Source organism: Saccopteryx bilineata, chromosome 6 (genome assembly GCF_036850765.1).
Source record: "Saccopteryx bilineata isolate mSacBil1 chromosome 6, mSacBil1_pri_phased_curated, whole genome shotgun sequence".
Taxonomy (NCBI): Eukaryota; Metazoa; Chordata; class Mammalia; order Chiroptera; family Emballonuridae; genus Saccopteryx; species Saccopteryx bilineata.
Window position 1 is genome coordinate 123,193,954 of NC_089495.1, and position 22,626 is coordinate 123,216,579.

At 50.8% G+C, this 22,626-nt stretch overlaps 1 protein-coding gene and 1 long non-coding RNA gene across 9 annotated transcripts; both read right to left on the minus strand.

Moving 5' to 3' along the window:
* Positions 1 to 76: 76 nt before the first annotated feature.
* On the minus strand, positions 77 to 16,163 carry EXOC7 (exocyst complex component 7). Of its 8 annotated transcripts, XM_066237904.1 has the most exons (21): positions 15,665 to 16,147; positions 15,442 to 15,507; positions 13,985 to 14,169; positions 13,682 to 13,787; positions 12,179 to 12,401; positions 10,520 to 10,687; positions 7,655 to 7,747; positions 6,675 to 6,743; positions 5,555 to 5,700; positions 5,128 to 5,280; positions 4,769 to 4,867; positions 4,378 to 4,440; positions 4,049 to 4,115; positions 3,328 to 3,366; positions 2,524 to 2,589; positions 2,136 to 2,256; positions 1,808 to 1,903; positions 963 to 1,026; positions 729 to 770; positions 467 to 600; positions 77 to 250 (listed from the first exon to the last, which is right to left on the minus strand). In XM_066237904.1, exons 1-21 carry the CDS (start codon positions 15,845 to 15,847, stop codon positions 148 to 150), a joined length of 2,286 nt encoding a protein of 761 aa, XP_066094001.1. In that variant the 5' UTR covers positions 15,848 to 16,147; the 3' UTR covers positions 77 to 147. The 8 variants fall into 8 exon arrangements, with proteins under 8 accessions (XP_066094001.1, XP_066093994.1, XP_066093993.1 ...); XM_066237897.1 differs by lacking the exon at positions 7,655 to 7,747 and having other exon boundaries at positions 15,665 to 16,141; XM_066237896.1 differs by lacking the exon at positions 6,675 to 6,743 and having other exon boundaries at positions 15,665 to 16,141.
* Positions 16,164 to 17,357: 1,194 nt separating this feature from the next.
* Positions 17,358 to 21,701, minus strand: LOC136309560 (uncharacterized). Its single transcript, XR_010726302.1, has 3 exons — positions 20,815 to 21,701; positions 20,271 to 20,405; positions 17,358 to 17,621 (listed from the first exon to the last, which is right to left on the minus strand). It is a non-coding gene; the product is annotated as an uncharacterized lncRNA (long non-coding RNA).
* Between the last annotated feature and the right edge of the window lie 925 nt (positions 21,702 to 22,626).

Here is a 22,626-nt window from a genome sequence, read left to right on the forward strand (position 1 = left end):
CAGGGACAGGGCTTCTGGCCTGGGCAGTGAAAAAATGTCCCTGTTCCAAAGGACATCAAAGTCACCCAACCCAAAGACAAGTTAACAATGGTTTATGTGTCCAATAATATGCTAGTCTGGTGCAACCAGGCAGGGACAGTAGGAGGTTCAGGCGGAGGTGTCAAAGAGACGATCAATCATGTCGCCCACCTGCTCCACTTGGTACTTGATGTACTTCTCAGGGTTCTTGGTGAAGGGCACGCTGCCATACCTGACCAGGTACTGAGGTCAGCGAGGAGGCCTAGTGCCTCCCCTGTTCCACCTTCAGTCTAAGGTCTTCTTGATGGGGCGCCCCTGAGAGAAATCCCTACCTGGCCCCACGCCAACACCCAGGGCACTGGATCTGCCACCCAAACACACCACACCATCCATGTTTCTTAAAAGAGCACAGAGCCCCTGCTGGGGAAATGAGGAGTGTGGGGCTCACCTGTGCAGAAAGGCCCCATAGGTCTCCTTGACAATGTGTTTCTGAGCCTGGCGGATCTTGTCCCTCTGCTCCGTGTCGGGAATAGCCCAGGCTTTCTGTATCTTGCACAATTCTTCAAGGCCATCATTGAAGCCCTGGCCACCAAAAAGGTGGAAAGAGAAGTGACCCAGAGACAAACATTTGGGTCTGTGTCATTACAACAGCAGCAGCAGCAGCAGCAGCAGCAGCAGCAAGCAGTGGAAGGGAAGGGATCCCAACTCACCTTAAACCGCTCCTTGATCATCTGCCTCTCCTTGTCCCGAAGCTGAGGGGCCAAGAAAGAAGCTCTCCTCAGAGCAGCATCGCCTGCCCCTGCTCCTTCCCCAAAGGTCTGAGCCCAGCCCCCTCTTCTGCAGCTCTCTTATCACAGAGGGACTCTTGTCTGCTTTTTCCCAGAGAATGATGAAAGGTATCTCATCTGATAGACATCCCCTCCCAGTCCAGACCTTCAGCCCACCTTGGCTCCGGGTTGGAATACAGGTAGATTCTTCTCAGCGATGTAGTCAGTCACCTTTAACCAACTACCAGGAGGGAGAGAAAGCAGAGGGCAGAAGAGGGACAGGGCTCAGGCAGCTACTTCTTCCTGGGGTGGGTTTGCTTTGTTTTTTAAATCTCTTGATTTACTGAGGGGGAGTGGAGAGGGCAGGAATTGATCTGGGTCACAACTAAGCAAAACACCTCTGAGATTTTCCTTGGGAATAGAAAGTGTTTGAGATGCTTGCTTTTAAAATTAAGAAAAGGAAAAGGAAACAGGAACAAATACTATCAACTATGCTTCACCTCAGTTACATAGCAAACTAAAATGGAGAAGCAGATGAGAGGGAAAGGAGAGGTGGAGAACTGGTAAGAGGTAAGAAGAGGAAGACACTTTCAGGGCTGGAAGGAACACAAGGGGAGAGACAGAACCCCCCCCCCCCCGCCCCAGGAACAGAAGAGGGAGCTCTGCAGAATGATGCTCATCCAAGTTTAAGTGCTCTTGCTACTTTGTTCTTTGCTTGGGCCAAACATTACCTACATCCTTGACACTCAGCCCTTCAACTATGCTTCACCCTCGGCAGGCAGACAACCCTCTGAAGAGGCTGGCATAGTGGCCCCCTAAGGAGCACGGAGCAGTGGGGGGGGGTGCTCCCATCACCACCCCATGAATGTGATTCAAAACAAGCAGAGAATTGGGGTCCCCAGGGCAGCAGTTGTCCATTATTGATCCCACTCCAACTGGGCCCTGTGTCCTGAGACTCTGGAAAGGGAGCGTGAGTGGTGGGTTACAGGGGCGGGGGTGAGCAGGAGGGCGCAGCCTCTTACCTGCGCTGGTAGGTCTGGATCTGCTGCTCAATGTGCTCCCGGTAGCAGCACTCAGCAGTCTTCTGGGTCACAGCCACTAGCTGGATCAGCTCAGACCTGGGGTTGAGGAGGGGACAAAGTCTAGGGGAAAGAACTGGCCCCCAGGACCCAGGCTGCAGGCCTTGGCAGCAGCACCAGCGGGGTCTGCCCACCCCACCCAACCTTCAGGAGCTCTAAGAAGGCAGAACACACACACACACACCTCTGGGTCCTGGGGCAGCAAAGAGTAAAACACTAACCCCCCAACTGGACACACAGAGGGTATAGAGCAGCACATGCCGTCACCTACTTCTCCAGGGCCTTGAGGATGTAGTTGTAGTTGTTGTGCAGGAAGATGGCGCTCAGAGCTGGGTCCTCATACACCTTGGACTTGCTCAGCAAGTTCAACTGCAAGTTGCCCAGGACTTTACCTGCACAGGGAAAGATATGGCCACTCCCACATGGCAGTTTGACCAAAACCACCCAATCCCAGGACCCACAAACTGAGTCCTACCTGTCACTCCCCAACTCCACATTCTACAAGCCTCAAGATCCCTTGCCTACCCCGCCTCACCCCTGAACCCAAGGTTAGGTTGTAATTCCAAAGGTCACGGGGGCTCAGGAGCGTGACCAGAAATGGTAGCAGAGCCGAGGCAGGCACTAGGCTGCAGGGCTGCTGGCAGCCAGAGAGCACTCACAGAGGTAGGTGCTGAGGAGGCGTTTGCTGAACTCGGAGCTGTAGCTGGTGGCAGAAGAGCTGGTCTCTGGGAGAGAGGAGAAGCCCTGTTACTGCAGCGGCAGCAGTTAATACCCTCTCTGATCTTCTCCCAGCCCAAGGGCAACTGAGGTCACACTAGGTGGGGCCGCTGAGCCTTCATTTCTCTGGCTGATGGGAATGAAACGAGCTCAGAGCAGGAACTGGATATCTGTTGAGCTCTAGGACTCCCCACCTGCTGCATAGAACACTCCCTTGGACTCTTTCTGGAACCCAGGGCAAGCCCCTCTATAGTGACAGGGTGGCCCATGATCAGCAGGAAGGCTGGCAGGACAGGAGTGGGACACACCCTGCCCTTCAACCCTCAACCCATGCTGGGTGGTATCCAAGGCTGTGCCATCCCGTCTGTCAACAGGGTCAGAATGGGCTCCCACGGCCTCTCCCCTTCCCCCACCACCTCCTCTACCATGCCCTTCTAAGCAGAGGGGACCTGCCCACACAGAGCAGAAGGCCAAAGCAGGGGAGAGGGAGAGGCTGGCAGGTGCTGGGCTAGGCTGGAGGATATATGCACGGTGCTGAGGACAGCAGGATACCGCCTGGGTAACCTCACAGATGGAGAGTGGCCATGTGTAGAGCTGTGAGAGCTGGGAACACCCAGAAGGGACCCCTGCCCTCTAACCCCACTCCCCAACAGGTCCTGAGTCTGTCCGGTTGCCTTAGTCCCCAGGGGACCTCACTCACAGGGCTTCAGAGGGAGAGGATGGGGCTGTAGAACCCTGCTGCTTACCTCGGGGGTCTAAAGGAATATTGTATGTGTCCCCAAGAACTACGGAGTGAAAGGCAGTGCATACAGAGGGGGAGAGACAAAGATGAGAGAAAGATGCAAAGTGCAAAAACAGGTTAGAAATGACTGTGTCATCCCGAGTCAAGCAGACCACTCCCCACGACAGCCAGAACACAGACAGCAGCTCACACCAAGGCCAGACCTGCTGAAGACCAGGGGACACAGGAAAGTGGAGACCTGGAGACCCATAGGCCAGGAGCTGCCCCCTCAGCTCTTGCCCTCAGTGAGGGTAGCAGGGAGGGCCTGGGCCCAAACACATGGGGCTGCATCTCAGTGCCTGGATAGACTGGAAGACACCAGGCTGGTCCTGAGATGCCAGCCTCCAGAAGTATCAGCTGTGTGAGACCCATTAGGACAGGTGAACACAAGGGTATGTGAAGAAATTTGGACAGAGAGCGGGGCAGGAAGGGCACCTTCAAACACATGAGTGCTCTCCAGAGAGAGACTGGGGCAGTTAAACCCTGCTCTCCTGCTGCTCAGTCCTGAAGCTGTCTGGAGGACCCAATTAGCTTGGGGCACCACCACAGACCATAGCTCCATCCAGCTCCACAGGCTGGAGGTAATCTCACCAGAGGTGCCCACGGGGGGACTAATCCCACATCCTCAGGCAGGAAGGAGGGGCTACAGGGCTGCCCCCACACACACACTACGAGATGCCAAGTACCTTGGGAAGCCAGCATAGCGCCCGCCGTCTCCTGGAAGTCCAGGAGCTGCTGCAGGAAAAGGATGGCCTATGAGGGGAAAACGGGTCCCAGAAGGTCAAGGGCAGGACCCAGAGGCCACATCACCCCCCACAATGGGCCCCTGTGACTATTATAGGGTAAGTGCAGGACCAGGGGCCTGCCCGGTGAAAAAGATAGTGGCAAACTTCCAGTTTCCCGCTTTGGGTTTGGCCTGCGAGGGAAAGCTCGTTCTGCTGGAGGCGCTAAGCACTCCATGGTCCTGGTGGCTCTGGGCCCCTCCCCTCCCTCTGTGACCTCGGGCAGCACCTACATTACTTGTGAGCTCATGCACAGTACCATCCTTGGGCATGTTGTACTCCTTGTCTGGGTCATTCTGTGGAAAAAACAGTCAGATTCCCTGGGAGAGCTCCCATGGGAGACATCAAACCCAGCCCATCTATCAGCCTGGTCATGGCGCCACCTCCTGGCAGACAGGTGTCAGGACACCCTGTGGCACAAAGGTGAGCAAGACAGAAGACACGCCAGGAGGAGATGGGGAGCTTCAGGCCTGGAGTCCCCAGAAAGAAAGAGAGGCAAGTGGGTGCTGACAGGAGACTCGCAGTGCAGCTGGCTTCCCTTGTGCAGATTTGGCCGTTCAGACCCTGCCCACTGAACGAGTTCCCCAGCCAAGTCACTGGTGACAGCAGAAGGCGGGAGATCACCTTGATGTTGTCAGCGAAGTCCTCCAGTGCTTTGGCACCAACAGTCTCCATGGAGGTGATGAGGCTGGGCAGCTTGTTCTTGGTGCTGGCGGCCGTTCCCTGAGAAAGCACACAGCTACACAGCGGGCTGAGCCCTGGCCACTGTCCTCAGTCACCGGCTGTATGTTAAGTTTCGTTCAGGCCCAGCTGCTACCCCATCCCTCACCCTAGGGGACTGCCTCTTCTTCACTCACAGACCTGTGAGCTGCTTCCAGTTACCCTTGGGCAAAGGTGTGGGGGCAGAGAACGTGGTTCTCTTGGGAGGCTGTGTCGGTGGCAGGACTCCTCCCCATATCCCCAGAGCCTCCCCAACCACACACCTGGAGCACCTGGTCGAACTCAGGCTTGGTCTGCTTGAGGTGCCGCAGGATGGGGAAGACGGTGAGCACGGCTGAGAAGTCGTGTCTAACAATGGCCTTCCGGGCGGCAGAAACAATGTTATCCCCCTCAAGCATCAGCCCGTCCAGTGCATCCTGAGAAAGGGACACACAGAAAGCTCATAGAGGGGGCAGAGTGGTGAAAGCTTGTTCCCAGGGACAGTGAGGGCATCCGGAGGGATATGGGGGAAGCCAGTATGCTTCTGATGGGGAGGTACCAGCTGGACATGCCACCCAGGACAGCTCCCCAGGATGCAAGGTGGAGGTGGTGGCTGTACTTGAGGGTTACAGATACTAGGCATGGCCCAAACTCAAGCGTCTGCAGAGACAGCTCTTGCTATGGCATCTGGACACAGGGGAAGGGAAGAACCTGTATCAGGGAGTCAAAGGTCTTTTTCTGATGGTGCTCAGGGATGACTTCCATCAGCAGCTGGTACTCGCTCTGGGCCAGCTTGACAAAGGCACTGATGCAGTGAATGTAGGCGTCGGTCTCCACATCCAGCATGTCGTCTCTTCCTGGGGGGGACAGCAGCACACTGAGCTGCTGGTCTGGGGACAGCCCTCTCCCTGCTGCGGGGGCACAGGTCTCCCCAGTCCCTGGCCTGTGGCCCAGACTGGCAGCAGACAGGGAGGAGGAAGACTGTTCTGGCAGAAAGTGAGGACTCCAGCAGGCCCAACTGAGTTGGGGGGAAATCGGGGGCTGAGTCTAGTCTTTGTCCTGGCTGCAGTTTTAGCCGTGCCATGGATAGTATTTATGTCCCAGAGAATCAAGTACTGGAGGTATGGGAGATAGATAAAAGGGTAAGGAGGGAAATCTGTAAATGGATTTCCTAAATAGGGTGTGTCTGACCCCAGGAAGAGGATTTTGAATTGTATGGGAAAGAGGCCAGCCAGGGACAGGCAGATAGTGGTGTCCACCTCAAGGAGATGGTCATCTATCTCAGAAAATGCTGTGTCTGTGAGGGCAGGGACCAGTCCAACCAGCCCTCTAGAACACATAAGAAGATGTGGGCTATGGCCTAGAGGCTGACTGGCATGGGGTTAAAATTTGATCAGAAGCAAAGTGAGCCCCAGAGAGAGAGGGCTCCTTGGTTGTCAGCTGCCCCAGGAGACTAGGTCCCACTACTGGAGGCTGAGGCACGGGCGCCAGCAGGCAACCTAGTTCTGTGTGCCAAGGGATGGGCTCTCAGAAGTCAGAACTGTGGCGCTGTTGCTGGAGTCAGGTGTCAGGGCTCCCTGCCCTCCAAGGAGCCACCTTCCCTCTCTGCCTGCCTTCCAAGTAGTGGCAACTTCTCCCCTTGGCCCGGGCCCTGAGAAACAGGTGTGCACTCCCACCTGGAGAGAGGCAGGTTGACCTAGTTCCTGAAAGAGTGAGACTGGAGAGACGCGATAAATCCGGCCCATCCTTGAAGCAGAGGGGCCAGCTGGGCCCTCTGGTGACTGCTGTGAGGGCAGCAGTGGCTGCCCTCAGTCTGGGCTATGGTACTCACCGGCCAGTGGCCCGTGCTTGTCGCTCAGGGCCTCGGACAGGTGCTTAACTCGGAAATCATGCTCGTGACCTAGCGAGACGTCGGCCGCACAAGTGCAAGCAGCATTTAATCAGGGGCTGGGCAGGTGGGCCCTCAAGGACTGGGAAAGAAACCCTCAATCTCCAGTTAGGGGTATGAAATGGGGTGTTGGGGAAGGGGCATTGGAGAGGGTTCTGAACCCACTCTGCCTCAGACCACCTTGGGAACAGCCGTTTCAAGCCTGATTTGCAGTGCCCCAGGCCACCCTTGGGAGCTGGTTTCCTCAAGCCTGGAGGCCAAGAGAAAGATGTGAGGACCCAGGAGAGTTGTGAGGAGCCTCTGGCAGCTGCACAGGGACTGCCGCTCGAACCCAGCGGGTTATCTTGTCATACATGGAGAGAGACTCAGTTAAAGAAGGGTTGCTGCCCAGTGAATGGAAACAGCCTTCTTTCTGTTCCCCAGTATCATTCTTATGAAGGAGGGTTGAGTCCTCCAGGGTGGAGCTGTCCTTCCCTGATAGAAGGAGGAAGGGACATGGCCAACCAACTGCCCATCCCCTTGCTGCACATATACACAAGCCCATCCTGAAGTTGGGGTAGAGAGGGTGACCAGGAGGCCTAGGCTGGTGTGGTCCTGCCACTGCGGGTCTGAGCGTGAAAGGGCTGCCCACGGAAAAGAACTTTCTCTGGGTTCAAACACAAGACAAGGACAGAGACGTGGGGGGTGGGGGTGGGGGTGACTCAGGGAGGGCAGGGCTGCCGTCAGCCAAACAGGACCAGGCCAAGGCCATGAAACCTGTCGCTGTGCCAGCTGGAGTGAGTGGCACAGGGACATGCAGTGCCCACCCTATTCCCCTTTCAGGGTTTCTTCCGAGGCCCTCCTTGGGGGCTGGAGGCTCTGCCCTGCCACGGGGTGGACACGGTAGAGGAGGAGATAACAGGAGAGGGACACAGGGTGATTACCTTCCAGAGGAATGAGGTTAGAGCCCCCCTTTTTCCCATCTAGACCATGCTGGGAATACTGTTTCAGAAGGTTCTGAGCCTTACGGATCGTCCCTGTCACCAGAGCCACACAGAGAGGAGATAAGAAGACCTAGGAAACGAGTGAGAGAAAACAGCAGCAGCCCTCCACCGGCCCACGGCCCCATGCCCAACCTTCCAACAGTGAGCATGCCCGGACACCACCTCGCCCAGCAGACCCTCCCCCAGGGCCACTGGACACCCAGCAGACAGAGAACAAGGAACGGACACATTCCCCAAATAGAGCTTCCAATTCTGCGGCTAACCCTCATTATTCTGGCTCTGGGCTTGCTTTAGGACATGCCATGGCTGAGGATGAGGTGGGCACAGACCTACCAGGAGGAGCCCAAACAAAAGCACTCCTGAGTGGCACTGAAATCAGAAAAGACGAGGGCTTGAAAGTTAGGGACGGAGGAGCTGATGAAGCTTTCACACCCAGATGACACAACCAGGGGCAGAGCCTGGGGCACCCAGAAGCTGGGAGGCCTGCACCCTGCTGCTAACTCCAGGCAGACCTCTCCGGGATGCTCAGTGTTGGCAGATCACCAAACAGTAGTCAAGGGAAAGAAGCACCCAGGAGCTGGTGAGATGGAAGGAGCATCCTGGAGGGCAATGCCCAGGAAAGAAGGCTGGAGACCCAGAGACAGCCTGACCCCATGCTCTGAAGCTATGGAAACCATCAAAGCAACTGGGAAAAACTCAAAAGCTGAGAGGGGTTAACAGAAGCCATCTCACAGAGAGCAGAGGGAGAGAGTGGGAAAAGAAACATGCTCTTGGCACACAGAAAAAAAACAACAGTTAGTGTCACAAGTAAATACAATGAAACAAAACTGCAGCACCCCCAGCCTTGGGGTCAGCCACCTCCCTGAGAATGAGACACCTCAGGACAGAAAATGTGGGGAAATCAAATAGCATTTCAAACAGGCAAAACTCTGGTCCCTCATCCCTAGAGACTGCCAGTCTTGTCCCCTAAATCTCAGAGCATACTGAGGCTGCTGAGCCCTGGACATGCCCCACAGACGCTAGGTGAAAGAGGCAAGGTCTGGAGGGACTCACTTCTTCCTGTTCGCACCACACAATCAGCTCCTAAAACCAAGTTTGGGGCCCCAGCTCTGTATTCGTCTCTGTGTTCAGTGAGCAGCCCTGTTTACCAGTGCATCAAGTTCCTGCCCGCCACTGCCCAGGGCAGATGGGCACGCTGGGTCTGCAGGAGCCCCACTGTTGCCCAGTCACTTGGGCGCGAACTGGGACTGCTGACCCAGCAGTTGCCAAAGCCATCAGACACCCCATCACCACAGAGGACGCTGAGGCTGGCGTTTCATCACTAGCAACAGAGGCCTCCCTGCTCCTCTCCTCAGAGCCAAGGACTATTGTCCCCAGGCCTGATTCCTTAGTCCCAAATCAGTCCTGAGCCCACCAGCTCCTGACAACTCTTGATGCCCCACAGAAACCACGGGGACCTTCCCTGGTCGTTTCTCTCTCGGGTCTACAAGCCAAGGATGGATTAGGTCCACTGTGAACCCTTCCTCCCAGGAGGCTCTGTCCCTGCACAGCCAGCCAGCACTCCTGGGACAGAACACAGCAGGTCCTGGGGACTTCAGGGCCCGTCACAAAAGAGACAGAGGGGAAGTGAGCACTGACTGGCCAAGGTCCAGGCAACTGCCCAGACACAGAACCTGCTCATCACACAGGCAGAGAGATGAACTGACCCACGTGCAGCAGCCGCTGAGGGGGCGGGTTTAGTTGTCACTAGTTTTTGGGGTGAGGGCGGGGCAGCCAGGGTACCCATATTGGAGGAGAGAAGGCAATGCACTTCCTTCTTGCGCCACCAGCTTCCGGAATGCTTGCCTGGCTGTGCCCCCAGGGCAGCCTCCACTCTGCCATTTCTCCAAACCCTCAACAAAGGTGCTGCTGTGGAGTGGGAACAGCCACCCTGTCCTCTGAAGGGCACAGGCAGGTAGGGACCAAAAAGTGTGAACTCTACATCAAGCCTGTTTTCACGAGGGATGGAGCCATGGGCCACGCTTAGGGCATGTGCCTGCAGCAGCCCCTCACCCCAGAATGTCCCAGCCTGTTCTTGAGCCGAGGGCAACATCTCTCAGCAGCCAGAGACAGCCAGGCTTTCCCAGCAGCAGGTACACACAGGGACCCTGTTTACCTGTACAGACTACGGGGGACAAGATGGCGGCAGACAGTGAGCTGTTCACCCAGGACACCAACAACCCATGGCCCAGGGCTCTCTTCCCTCAGCATCCCTCTCTTGACTTCCCGGCTGGAAGGCACTAGCTTCCCAGAGCTGCCTGAGAGCTAGGGGAACCTCTTAGGAGAGGATGGCTGGGATTATTTTCCTTTCTGGACTGACTGTGAATGCATAACTCTTTCCTATCCACTTCTCAGCCATGTGTCACTTCAAGCCACCTTGGCTTTCTAGAAGGGGAAGGCTGCCCTGTCTCCACCCCATGGTCTTGTCTGTAGCAGTACAGCCGGCCTCCTGAAGGGACAATGGGCCCAGCAAGTGGCTCTGCCCCGGCATCCTGTTACCCTACCTCTCCATATCTGTGACTTCCCTCCACTCCAAAGACATTATGTAACCCCAGACTGTGCTGAATAAGAAGGAAGAGCCTCACCCAATGGGGGCCTTGTTGGGTGGGTAAACACTTGCTTTCTGTTCTGTATACCTATACCTGGGGGTTACTCTGAGAACAATCTCTGGAGGGGCTGATGTTGCTAACCCCAGGGTGGCCAACAGCAGTCCAGGTCCCACACAAACTTCTGGCTGGTGCTTAATGGGCCAGAGCGGGGCCTCACCTGGCCGTTTGATGGGCTTTTTGGTGGGTGTGTCTTTCCTCTTGGTGGGGATGGCAGGGGAGTAAGGAACCCCAGAGGCAGAAGTGCTCTTCCGGAAATGTTCCTTCAGGCCCCTGATGGAGCGGTCCAGCTGGCTGGAGCGAATCTGGTAGTAGACGTTCATGAAATCTGAGGAGAGACAGGGTGACAGGGCTGTGATGGCCAGCGTCCCTGTCTTTCCCCTCTAGGTCGGCTCACAGGGTGGTGGCAGTGCTCACTATTTCTACTTGCTAACCCCTTCCTAGCTCCCACTCTGGCTTGCAGCCACCCACAGGCCTCATCCCAAATCAGGCAAACTTTTTTTTTTTTCAAATCAGGCAAACTTTTAAGAGGAAAAATATTCCTCTTAAAAATAGAACTGATAATTTTTCATGTTTTGAAGCTAAGGTTATTTTTAGGTAAAAAATACAAAGCTAATATCCAAATTCAACTTAGTAAGGGTCAAAGGATGTGAACGATCAAAAGGAGGCAAAGAGACAACAAACAATAGTGAATGAAAAAACACACTGTATCTTTAGCCATTAACAACGTGCATGGAGGGTTAAAGGGCTTAAAATGAAATAGTCATTGGAGTTTTTGTTTTCTAAAATTTTGCTTAATCCAAGATTTTTTGCTTCTTAATTCTAGGAACAGCTAAAGAAATGGTGGTGCTGCCATACCATGGAGTATTGTCCAGCTGTTAAAAAAACAAAGCAAATGTACATGGACTGATAGGGAACAATCTCAAGGCTATCACAAGTTAAAAACAAAACAATTGTAGCATGGCTTTCCATTCTGGAATGAGGAGAGGACACACATACACACAGTCTCACAGTTGTAGGAGTTTTTAGAAGGATATAAATAAATCTTAACAGTGCTCATGTTTGGGCTATAAAATTGTAGGCATCCAAAAAGTAAGGAGACAGACTTTTGCTTTTCATGTGAGGCTTTCTGTACTATTCAAAAATCTTATAATTGGCCCTGGCCGGTTGGCTCAGCGGTAGAGCATTGGCCTGGCATGTGGGGGACCAGGGTTCAATTCCCGGCCAGGGCACATAGGAGAAGCGCCCATTTGCTTCTCCACCCTCCCCCCCTTCCTCTCTGTCTCTCTCTTCCCCTCCTGCAGCTGAGGCTCCATTGGAGCAAAGATGGCCCGGGCGCTGGGGATGGCTCCTTGGCCTCTGCCCCAGGCGCTAGAGTGGCTCTGGTCGAGGCAGAGTGACGCCCCGGAGGGGCAGAGCATCGCCCCCTGGTGGGCAGAGCGTCGCCCCCTGGTGGGCGTGCCGGGTGGATCCCGGTCGGGCGCATGCGGGAGTCTGTCTGACTGTCTCTCCCTGTTTCCAGCTTCAGAAAAATACAAAAAAAAAAAAAAAAAAATCTTCTAATTAATCCAAAAAAGAGTAAAGAAAGAGAAAAGTATGATGTATAAAGAAAAACTTGGATTTGACTAGATTTACAATTTGATACATAAGCTGTAGATTTATTGCTATATTATTCCCTATTAAATTTTTACATATATATCTATAGATATATAACTATTCAAATATATACATATAAACCCAGGTGGGTTAAAGAAATAAAAAGAGACCCCCTGCCTCTGGGCCTGACCTGTTGGCCACCCTCCCTGGTGGGGCCTCTCACCTTGGTTGCGGCCGTACTCCACCAGCCAGCGGGAGATGCGGATCACGTCCAGGAGCACGCCCTCGGGCAGGTGTTCCAGGGGCACCTCCTCCTGGACCTCCACCTCCTCCTCACCACTGATCAGGTCCAGGATGAGCACTGGAGAGACGACCTTACTGTGACGAGTCATCAGGCTGCGGAACTCAGACTCTAGAGACTCCTTCCCCCGCTCAAACAGCAGCTTCTGTAGGGGCGAAGGAAGGAAGGAAGGAAGGAAGGGAGGAAGGAAGGAAGGAAGAAGGAAGGAAAGAAGGAAGAGGGTCCGCTGCTGCTGCTGCTTTGGTATGGAGCTAGCCCTCACCTCCCCCTCCTTTGCCTCCACTTCCTTTAACCCAGACAAGGAGCGCCAGGAAGCCTTCTTTGATTACTTCTTCACCTCATGTTCTCTCAAACTGTATGTTCACAGATGAAACCCAGGGTTTCGTAAGGAGATGCTTCATAAATATTGACTATTTTCTTACTGCACTATTAATTTGTCTTCTTGTTTGAAAAGGGTTTGCAATAAAGAAAAAAAGATAAATTGAACAATGTCACATTAAAAACTTTTATGCTGCGGGCCCTGGCTGGTTGGCTCAGTGGTAGAGTGTCGGCCTGGTGTGCAGGAGTCCCGTGTTTGATTCCTGGCCAGGGCACACAGGAGAAGTGCCCATCTGCTTCTCCACCCCTTCCCCTCTCCTTCCTCTCTCTCTCTTCCCCTCCCACAGCCAAGGCTCCATTGGGGCAAAGTTGGCCCCGGGTGCTGAGGATGGCTCTGTGGCCTCTGCCTCAGGCGCTAGAGTGGCTCTGGTCGCAACAGACCGACGCCCCAGATGGGCAGAGCATCGCCCCCTGGTGGGCATGCCGGGTGGATCCCCATCAGGCGCATGCAGGAGTCTGTCTTACTGCCTCCCTGTTTCCAGCTTTGGAAAAATACAAAAAAAACCCCCAAACTTTTATGCTGCGAATGATACCATTAAAAGAGTGAAAAGGCAATCCACAGAATGAGAGAAAATATTTGCAAATCATCTATCTGATAAGGGACAGGTATCCAGAACATGTAAGAGAATTGAAAACACATTCACACATGTTAATGCCACTGCACTGTTCACTTAAAATGTGGATGGATTTAGAGGGTATTATGCTAAGTGAAATAAGTCAGAGAAAGACAAATACCATATCATTTCACTTATATGTGGAATCTAAACAACAAAATAAATGAACAAACAAAACAGAAATAAATTCATAGATACAAAGAATAACTTGGTGGTCACCAGATAAGAAGGGGTTAGTTAAAGTATACAAATGCAACAAAAATGTATATCTGTAATTCCTGAGGCAGAGGTCTTAAGGACCGCAGTATGGGTACTGTATTGTATACTTCTGTTTATTCTATCATATTCTCCTTTAAGCTGGTGCAGTCTCACATGAGACCAGGGCAGGGGCTGGTGTCCCCAAACCTCTCACATTATCCTGCTGGACCCTTACCACTTTGTTGAGCTCTGGGCTATCTGGGCTATTGTCCTGGAAATACTCCACAGCCTTCTGAATTTTGGCCATGCTTCCCAGGTACTCTTCCAGTCTACCTGTAGGGCTAGGAAGGAAAGAAGTCTTATCAGCCTGGGTGGATGGAAGATGAAGAGAAGGACCAAGAAAATAATGTTTGGAAGGGGAAAGAAGAAAATTAATATAGAAAACTCCAGTCTCAAATATATTCTACCTCTCCCTTCCACAGCCTAGGGCCACTGGTCCAGGAAGCATTAAGAATGTGAGCCTCTGGCCCTAGCTCACCCCTCCCTGATGATCTTCTCAGTGTCACTGGCCACATGGTAGTAGCTGATGACATGGTCCAGGCAGGACAGAGTCTTCTCAACATTCTCCTGCAGCCGCTGCAGGTTCTCTGTCTGCTTGTGCACAGGGATGATGGAGTTCTCCAGCTTCATAAGGCGGCTCTCAAAGGACGACAGGATAGATACCTGCGGGGAAACCCTGTCTCAGGCTTCACAGCTGTCCCGGCATCACTTCTAGACACCCACCAGGTCTTTGGTATTTGCTGCCTTTTCTCTGGTTTTCTGGACAATAAGCTCCATGAGGGAAGGGACGGGAGTGCAGCTGTTCCCCACTGCATCCTCAGCACCTCCCACATGTCTGACACATAGGATGTAGTCCAAATAAATTGGATGAAGTTTGATTTGAAGGCAAACCAAGCAACAAATGAACTTCTCCTAACATAATCATCCCAGGATAGTTTCCCTTCCACCCTGTGAAGCCAAATCTTAATTTCCATTCTTTCTGAGGCTTTCCTAGACTGAACAGAAAGTAGTTTCATATGGAGTAGTCTCAAATGCATTGCTGGCACTTTCAAAAGCCTGCTCCTTAAAGGTGAATGCCATTAAATAAGGACTTTATGATTGTTACTAAAGAGATACCCAAGTTTGTATTTACTCAATTTATACTTTATAGTATCCTCTAGAAATAAAGAAGAAAACTCGTATTTCTTGAGCACCTACTGTACACCAGGTACTGTACATGTGTTTCCATGTATTAGCTCCTATGACCTTCACATTGTCTGTTTTTTTTTTTATTTTAAAAATATTTTATTTATTCATTTTAGAAAGGAGAGACAGACAAGGGGGGAGGAGCTGAAAGCATCAACTCCCACATGTGCCTTGACCAGACAAGCCCAGGTTTTGAACTGGTGACCTCAGAGTTCCAGGTCAATGCTTTATCCGCTGTACCACCACAGGTCAGGCACATTGTCTCTGTTTCATCAGATGAGTTAACCACAACAACTGAAGGGAGAGGGCTAGATCCTATATCTGTCTGACTTTGGAGCTCACACTACCCCAAAGCCCTCAAGGGGTGATGGCTGAGCCTTGCCTGCCCCCAGAAATCTCGGAAGTGCTAACCCTGCTCTACAACCATCACTTAAATTAAGGATGACATATGGCCAATACCCAGCCTACCTAAGTCAGTCTCACTAAATGTTTCTGGAAGGAGAGGAGGAAAGCTTGAAGAGGCTGGTGGGGGGAGGGGGGAGACAGCAGCATCTTCAATGAAGAGGCGTACAAGGGGAAGGGAGCTAGGTAACAGACATGCCACACTGCTGCTAGAGAAACCCACACATTAACACCATCACAACCCAGGCCAAAATTCCAGGCCTGATGGACCGGAACCGCCAGGTCGCAGGGCTCTCCGCCAGGATCTGGAGGCCTGCTCTCTCTCCTCCCAGCAGAGGGATTACTCACCATGTTCTTGGTGAGCTGGTCGCTCTTCTCCAGGCTGTCTCGGATGAAAGACAGCGTCTCCTCTTCCTGGGGGAGCAGAGAGGAGGGAATCACCAGAAGCTTTAGGCTAAAGATAACAGCATCGCAGACCCATGGCCTCGTCCCCAAGCCCTTCTCCTTTCAGGGATTGATGTCCAGGCCCCTTCCCTCACCTCCTCCCCGGCCTCCCCAGCCTCAGTCCAACCTGCTTCAGCTTATCCTCGATTTCCCGGCGTCGGACTGACGCCTCCTGCGGGGGAATCATCTCTACGACCCTGTGGGTCCCACTTCCAGTGTTTTGTCTTAGCGTGTGTACCTTCTCGGCTTCCGTCGCTGTCACACCCACTTCCGACCTTGGCCCCGCCCCGGAGTACGCTGGTGGTGCCATGTTGGGAGTGGCAGGCGGAAGTACTTCTGCGCAGAGCACTGCAACGGGCTGGGGGGCAGGCAGCCATCGAGAGTGTGGCTGGCAAGTGTGGCTCAGGTGGACCAGCCCGGAAAGCCTCGTTCAGCACTTTACGTCTCTGAACAGCACCCAGGCCATAGTAAACGCTCAAGAAAAATACCGCTTTCGTCTTGCTCCGTAGGTCTTAGGAACGGAATCCTCTATGACTGTGAACAAATACTTTGAACTTTATACAATATCATTGCACTTCTGTAAATAAACTATTATATGTGTGTTTCTCCCTTCCTTTTGCTCTAGAAAAAAATAATTAAAATAAATAACAAAATACCCCCGCGTGACCTGAGTGGCACAATGGATAAAGTGTCGACCTGGAATGCTGAGGTTACTAGTTTGAAACCCTGGGCTTGCCTGATCAAGGCACATATGGGAGTTGATGCTTCCTGCTCCCCCCCTGCCCCTTCTCTCTCTCTCTTCTTCTCTCTAAAATAAATAAATATTTTTAAAAAACACCTAAAGTTATAGTAATGGCTTACATATCTATGTTAAAAGGTGTCCTGCTATGGCCAGACAGTTCAATTGGTTGGCGTGTTTTTGATTTTCTCAAATATCCTTCACTAAGTGTAATTTGGTTGCCAGCCGCCATGTATCCAGAGTCTTCTGTTTGCCCATCTCTGTTACAAGCACCATCTTTGCTCCTTATCTCGGCTAATCCTCACAATAAACTTCCAAATGGGGCACAGCTGTTGTCGAGGAAGCTTGAGAGGAAGTGGGAGGTCAGCTGCATTAAATCAACACAGCTGGCTGGGAGAGGGCTCTCCTCTGGGCCCACCCCTATGTTTGTTACCTCAGGAGGTCTGTTTTTGCTATGCAAAGCTGCCAATCTGATTTTCAAGAAAATCGCTGCTTATTTTTATGACAACCATATCTGGAGAAAGGAAAACAGAATGAAAAGATGAGTTTAAATTATTCTCAACCCAATGTCAGGCATGTGTCGACAGCAGACATTGATTCAGTAAAAGCTGTGATTCCCTAACTATACTCAGAACAAACTGCTTTAAGCAAAAGGAGCAAGTGGTGTTTCAACTGCAGTTTCAGAAGCCTTAATTTTCCTTCACAGACTTGTGCAGAACACAAAGGTGCTAATCATAGCCAAGTTCCCTCCCTGCTGACTCACAGATTCTCTTTCCAGAGGGAGGGAGGAAGAGCTCTTTCTCCCCCCCCCCCGCCCCCCACTCTAGGCTAGTGTTCTTTCTTTGGTTACTTCCTAATTCCAGACTTGGTGCTTTTTCTGAGGTAACAAGTGTAACATTCCTCCAAATTAATGTTGCCTAGCCTGGTAGACATACTGAAAATCTGTATGCTATGATGTAAACAACTACAGTGTCTGTTCCCTGGTATTACAGATATTTAAATATGATAGATGCATTGCAAAAAACAAAAACAGCAAAACAAAAGAACTCAGAAAAACACCACAAAATTCTAGAATGGTAAGTAGAGTACAAGGAGTGCTCAGTTTCTAAAGATAAGGTTAATTTAAATAATTTCCATTAAAATGCCTTTTTTATTTTTTTTAAATTTAGTGAGAGAAGGGAAGGCAGAGACAAACTCCCTCATGCATCCAGACCAGGATCCACCCAGCAAGCCCACTAGGGGGCGTTACTCCATTCTCAGCAATTGAGCTCTTCTTAGGGTATGAGGCAGAGGCCATGGAGCCATCCTCAGCACCCAGGGTCACCTCAGTCCAATTGAGCCATGGCTGCAAGAGGGGAGAGAGAGAGAAGTAAGAGGGGCAGGGGTGGAGAAGCAAATGGGCAATTCTTCTGTGTGCCCTGACCAGGAATCGAACCTGGGACATCCACATGCTGGGCCAATGCTCTACCACTGAGAAAGCCAGCCAGGACCAAAATGCTTCTTCTAAAAAAACAAATTTTCCTTTTTTCTGTAATGATCAAAAATGTTTTTGTTTTTTTTTAAATTTAGAAACCACAAGCCATTAACAGTGTCATCTGACAGAGTAGTCAGGAAGTTTTTGGGTTTTTTAAAGTCCTTTTATATATGAAATGAGAGAAAGGGCCTGGGTATACAAAGCACAGGAGTGGACAGCCTATTGTGTGCTTTCCTATAAGGAAGAGAGAGCAAAGGAAATGTTTAGTGCACTTTCAGCGACATGTGGGCTCAAACCTGCAATTTGGTTCGAAAACTATTTTTCAAATTAAATGTAATTCAAACTGCAAATAAGGTATATGGTAAAAAAACAAAAACAAAAAACAAACAGTGCCCTCCTCTGCCTTGACTCCCAAGCACCTCTACCCCAGGAGCAACCAGATGATTAAGGACTTTCTAGATGTATGCATACAAATCCAGGAATATTACACACAGAATAAACCCTTTTTTTTAAAGAAAACATAAATGCTATCACATTAAACATACTTTCCTGTAGCCTGCAAGTTCACTTAATGGCATACCTTGATCATCTTTCAATATTGATATTAGAGATAGATACTCTCTAATATCCAGGTTTTTGCTATTGGAAACTTTGCCCCATATACATAGTGGCTTGTGCATGATCACCCCTGTATATATACATGTATATGAAACTGAAACACATATACATTTAAATTTTCTACAGAAATGTACAAATTTCCATCCAAAATGGTTGAACTCATATACACTTCCAATACCAAAGTATATATATGTACCTATTTCTCCACACCTTAATCAACACCGCGTTATCAAACTTTAACATTTTTGCCAAGCTAACAAATGAAAAATGGCATCTAATGTTTAATTCTGAACTAAATGGAAAGGAAAATAAAACATCAATATTTGTGGGAAGCAGTGAAAGCAGGGCTGAGGGGGAAATTTGTAGCATTGAATGCGTACATTATAGTGGGGAAAAGTCTAAAATGAGTAATCTATGCTTCCACCTTAGGAAACTAGAAAGAGCAAAAGCAAATTAAATCTAAAATAAGCAGGAGAAAAGAAAAATTAGAGCAGAAATCAATGAAATTGAAGACAGGAAATTAATAGAGAAAATCAAGGAAATCAAAAGTTAGTTCTTTAAAAAGATTTTTAAAACCAATAACTTCTGGTCAGGCTAATCAAGAAAAAAGAAAGAAGACAAAAATTACTTATACCAGGAATGAATTAGGAGGCATCATTTCAATCCCATGGATGTTGAAAGGATACGAAAGGAATATTATGAACAACTCCATGCCTTCAAATATGATAACTTAAGTGAAACAGACCAATTTCTTGAAAGACACAATCTACCAAAACTCACACAAGGAGAAATAAATAATCTAAATAGGCCTATTGCTATTATAGAAATTGAATAAATTACTAGGATTCCAAAACAGAAAGCACCACACTCAAATGATTTCTTTCCTTTTTAAAAATTATTTATTTATTTATTTTAGTGAGGCGAGAGAGAGAAGAGCGGATGAACAGGAAGCACCAACTCCCATATGTGCTTTGACCAGGCAAACCTGGGGTTTCAAACTGGCAACCTCAGCATTCCAGGTCGACAATTTATCCACTGAGCCATCACATGGTTTCACTGATGAATTCTACCAAACCTTTAAGGAAGAAATGATACCAAGTTTCTACAATCTCTTGCAGAAGACAGAAGCAGAGCGAATACTTCCTAACTCATTCTCTGGGGTCAGCATTACTCTAATACTAAAACTAGCAGAGATACTACAAGAAAGAAAAACTACAGACCAACCTCTCTCACATACAGGTGCAAAATACTCAAAATATTAGCAAATCAAACCCAACAATGTATAAGAAGAATTACACATCACAACTAAATGGGATTTATTTCAGGTATATATTTCATGTTTAATATTTCCTTTGTGGCTTCTCTCTCTTTCTCTCTCTCAAAAACAAAAACAAAAACAAAAAAACCCCAGCCTGACTAGGCAGTGGATAGAGCATCGGACTGGGATGTGGAGGTCCCAGGTTTGAGACCTGGAGGTCACCAGCTTGAGCGTGGGCTCACCTGGTTTGAGCATGGGCTCACCAGCTTGAGCCCAAGGTCGCTGGCTCGAGAAAGGGTTTACTTACTCTGCTGTAGCCCCCTGGTCAAGCACATATGAGAAATCAATCAATCAATGAACAACTAAGGAACCGCAAGGAAGAATTGATGTTTCTCATCTCTCTCCCTTCCTGTCCGTCTGTCCCTATCTGTCCCTCTCTCTGACTCTCTCTGTCTCTGCCAAAAACAAAAACAAAACAAAAAACAAAACTTCCTATGTATTCTCATTTTGTTTATTTTCTCCAGGCAAGCTTTAAAATCATTTTCACAATTGCAGATTGTCCCTTGAATAAACTAGTTTAAATTCAAGTCATCAAAGAAGCTGGGGGGATGTCACTAGGGTAACATTGGAGGCAAAGTGCAAACCTGGAAAGGGAGGGTTGGAAGGCTGGACCTCGTCCTCCTGATGGAGCTTGTGAAGTAGTCCACAGCTCACTGGCATTAGCTGGAGCCCTGCTGAGGGCAGATCAAAGGCAGGCAAGAAGCAACTGGTCTTCAGAGCTGAGGGACAAAAATGAAAGAAGAAAGCTTAGGTCGCTAGGGCGGGTGGTATCATGAGGGTGACAGGAAGACCTGGGCTGCCTCTCTAGCATCCAGCTGGAGACAGAGAGGCACTATGAACAAATAAATAACTAAGTGATGACTAAATCCAGGAGGATAAGGGAGGGGCAGGGGCATGGAGGGAGGACCAAAGGAGTGAGATCAGCTCGTGGGTGTGTGTCCCAGAGTAGGGGATTGAGGGGAAGGAGGTAAGCGCGCCTCTTGCAGCAACTGTGAGCCTTTCTGTCCTGAAAATCACAGCAACATACTCACAAGGAGCAGAAATACCACACAGAGATGTGGCTGAAAAGAATCGCTATTCCCTTCTGCCCCTCTGTGGACGCCCCAGCCTCCCACTGTAACTTGTCACCTTCCTCAGGCCAGGGCGCAGGAGGTGGGAGTCTGGCATTGGACACGTGTTCCCATGGAGTATGTTCCACGTGGTGGCTGAATCCTGCCCTTCTCCAGCCTGCTCTCCCTGGGGGTATCTTCAGTTTCAAGGTCTCTTCTTTAGGACTCCCTTTCGGCTTTCCAGAAGCCTCTGAGCGGGTTTTGAGGACGCGGCTGTGCCACATGGCGCGAAGGCCCTTCTAACTCAAGTCAAACCAAAGCCAGGAAGGGGGGGGGGGGGGGGGGTAAGTGCCCCAGCCCTTGGGGTCGGAACAAGGGGGCCGCGAGGCGGCGCTCGACACCGCCTGTGCCTTTCCGCGGCGCCCGGCCAGCTGGAACCTCCGAAACTGTCTCGGGGGCAAGGAAAGGAAGGAGGGAGGCCGAAGGGCAGTGGATGTGTGGAAACAGAAAAAGGGGGGCAAGAGAAGGCCCTTAAGAGGAGCGGAATGTGAAGTCGGGGAGAAAGCCCATAAACGAGCAAAACTCGAGAGGGCACGAAGAAAGGCACCGCGGAAAGAGAGGCCGGCAGGGAGGCCACACCGTGTGCCTGGAGCCAACTTTCCCGGACTTACTTCCCTCTTCCCGCATGCCCCCACCGGTCGGGTCCAAGCCAGCGGGCCGTGGTGACGTCGGACGCTGGCACCCGCGGCTCCAGGCAACGGAGGACGCCGGCGGCCACATAGCCGTCCGCGGAGGTGCCGGCGGGGCTCTCTGCGCACCCACGGCCGCCTAGTCCGGCGCGCTTGGACACTCTGGGCGAGCTCCGCAGCCCCAAACCCCGGGCACCTTCTCACAGGCCGCAGGCCCTGGCGCGCTTCGCAGCCTTGTAGACCCCTTGGGCACGCGCCGCAGCCCCGTACCCTGGGGCAATTCTCATGGTCCGCATTCTGGAGCCGGGAAGGCCAGGCTCCCTCGGGGCTGGCCGCTTGCCTAGAACGTGACTCAGCGCTTTCTCAGTGCCTGGCCTCAGAAAGACCCCTACCTACCCTGGCCGTTGTGGGCTTGGAGCACGGGGGCCCCGGCAGAGGAGTGCTCATCCCCTACTCATGCCCTCCCTCTGAGTGGAGTAGATTTTTATGGAGTAGGGGACAGATTCCATCGTTTGTTCATCAACTCCAGGGCACTGTCTGAGGGCGATAGGCAGCAGGAAGAGGTAGCAGAGCACTCATTAAGGAGCAGACAGACTAGTGTAATGTGGGTGGCTGAGGCTGTTGTAAGGTACCAAAAAGCTGAAAATTGATATTGATTCTGGGAGGATAGAGCAGGCTTTCCTATCAGGCTTTCTTGTCCCATCCTTCCTTTAGGGAGGGGAGGGGGGAGAATGTAGAAGTTTCTGGCTTGCAAAAACAATGGGTCATTCAATTTTAAATCCAAAATAAAAGTTAACCTAGAAACTTCTTCTCTTTCAATGGGAGACAGAATTTATATACTACCTTGCATTGATTGTAATTCCTCCCCCTTCCTGGAATCTTTTTTTTTTTTTCTTCTCAGAGACAGAGAGAGAGTCAGAGAGAGGGATAAACAGGGACAGACAGATAGGAAAGAAGAGATGAGAAGCATCAATCATTAGTTTTTCATTGCAACACCTTAGTTGTTCATTGATTGCTTTCTCATATGTGCCTTAACCGTGGGCCTTCAGCAGACCGAGTAGAGTATAATAATTGGGAACCCAAGTTGTCCCGATTAGTTTCCATACATTGATTGGTGGCTAAATTTAATAATAAATCCACCACAGTGGCTTAAAACATGCTCAATACAAAGCGGGTGCCATGTCTTCTTGGTCATGCAACAT

Coding starts and splice junctions, on each gene's coding strand:
- EXOC7 (XM_066237904.1), bottom strand. CDS start 15,847: ATGGCACCACCAGCGTACTCCGGGGCGGGGCCAAGGTCGGAAGTGGGT. Junction 13,788..13,984: donor GAGAAGATCATCAGGGAGGG/GTGAGCTAGGGC, acceptor TTTCCTTCCTAG/CCCTACAGGTAGACTGGAAG. Junction 4,868..5,127: donor AGTTCGACCAGGTGCTCCAG/GTGTGTGGTTGG, acceptor GTGCTTTCTCAG/GGAACGGCCGCCAGCACCAA.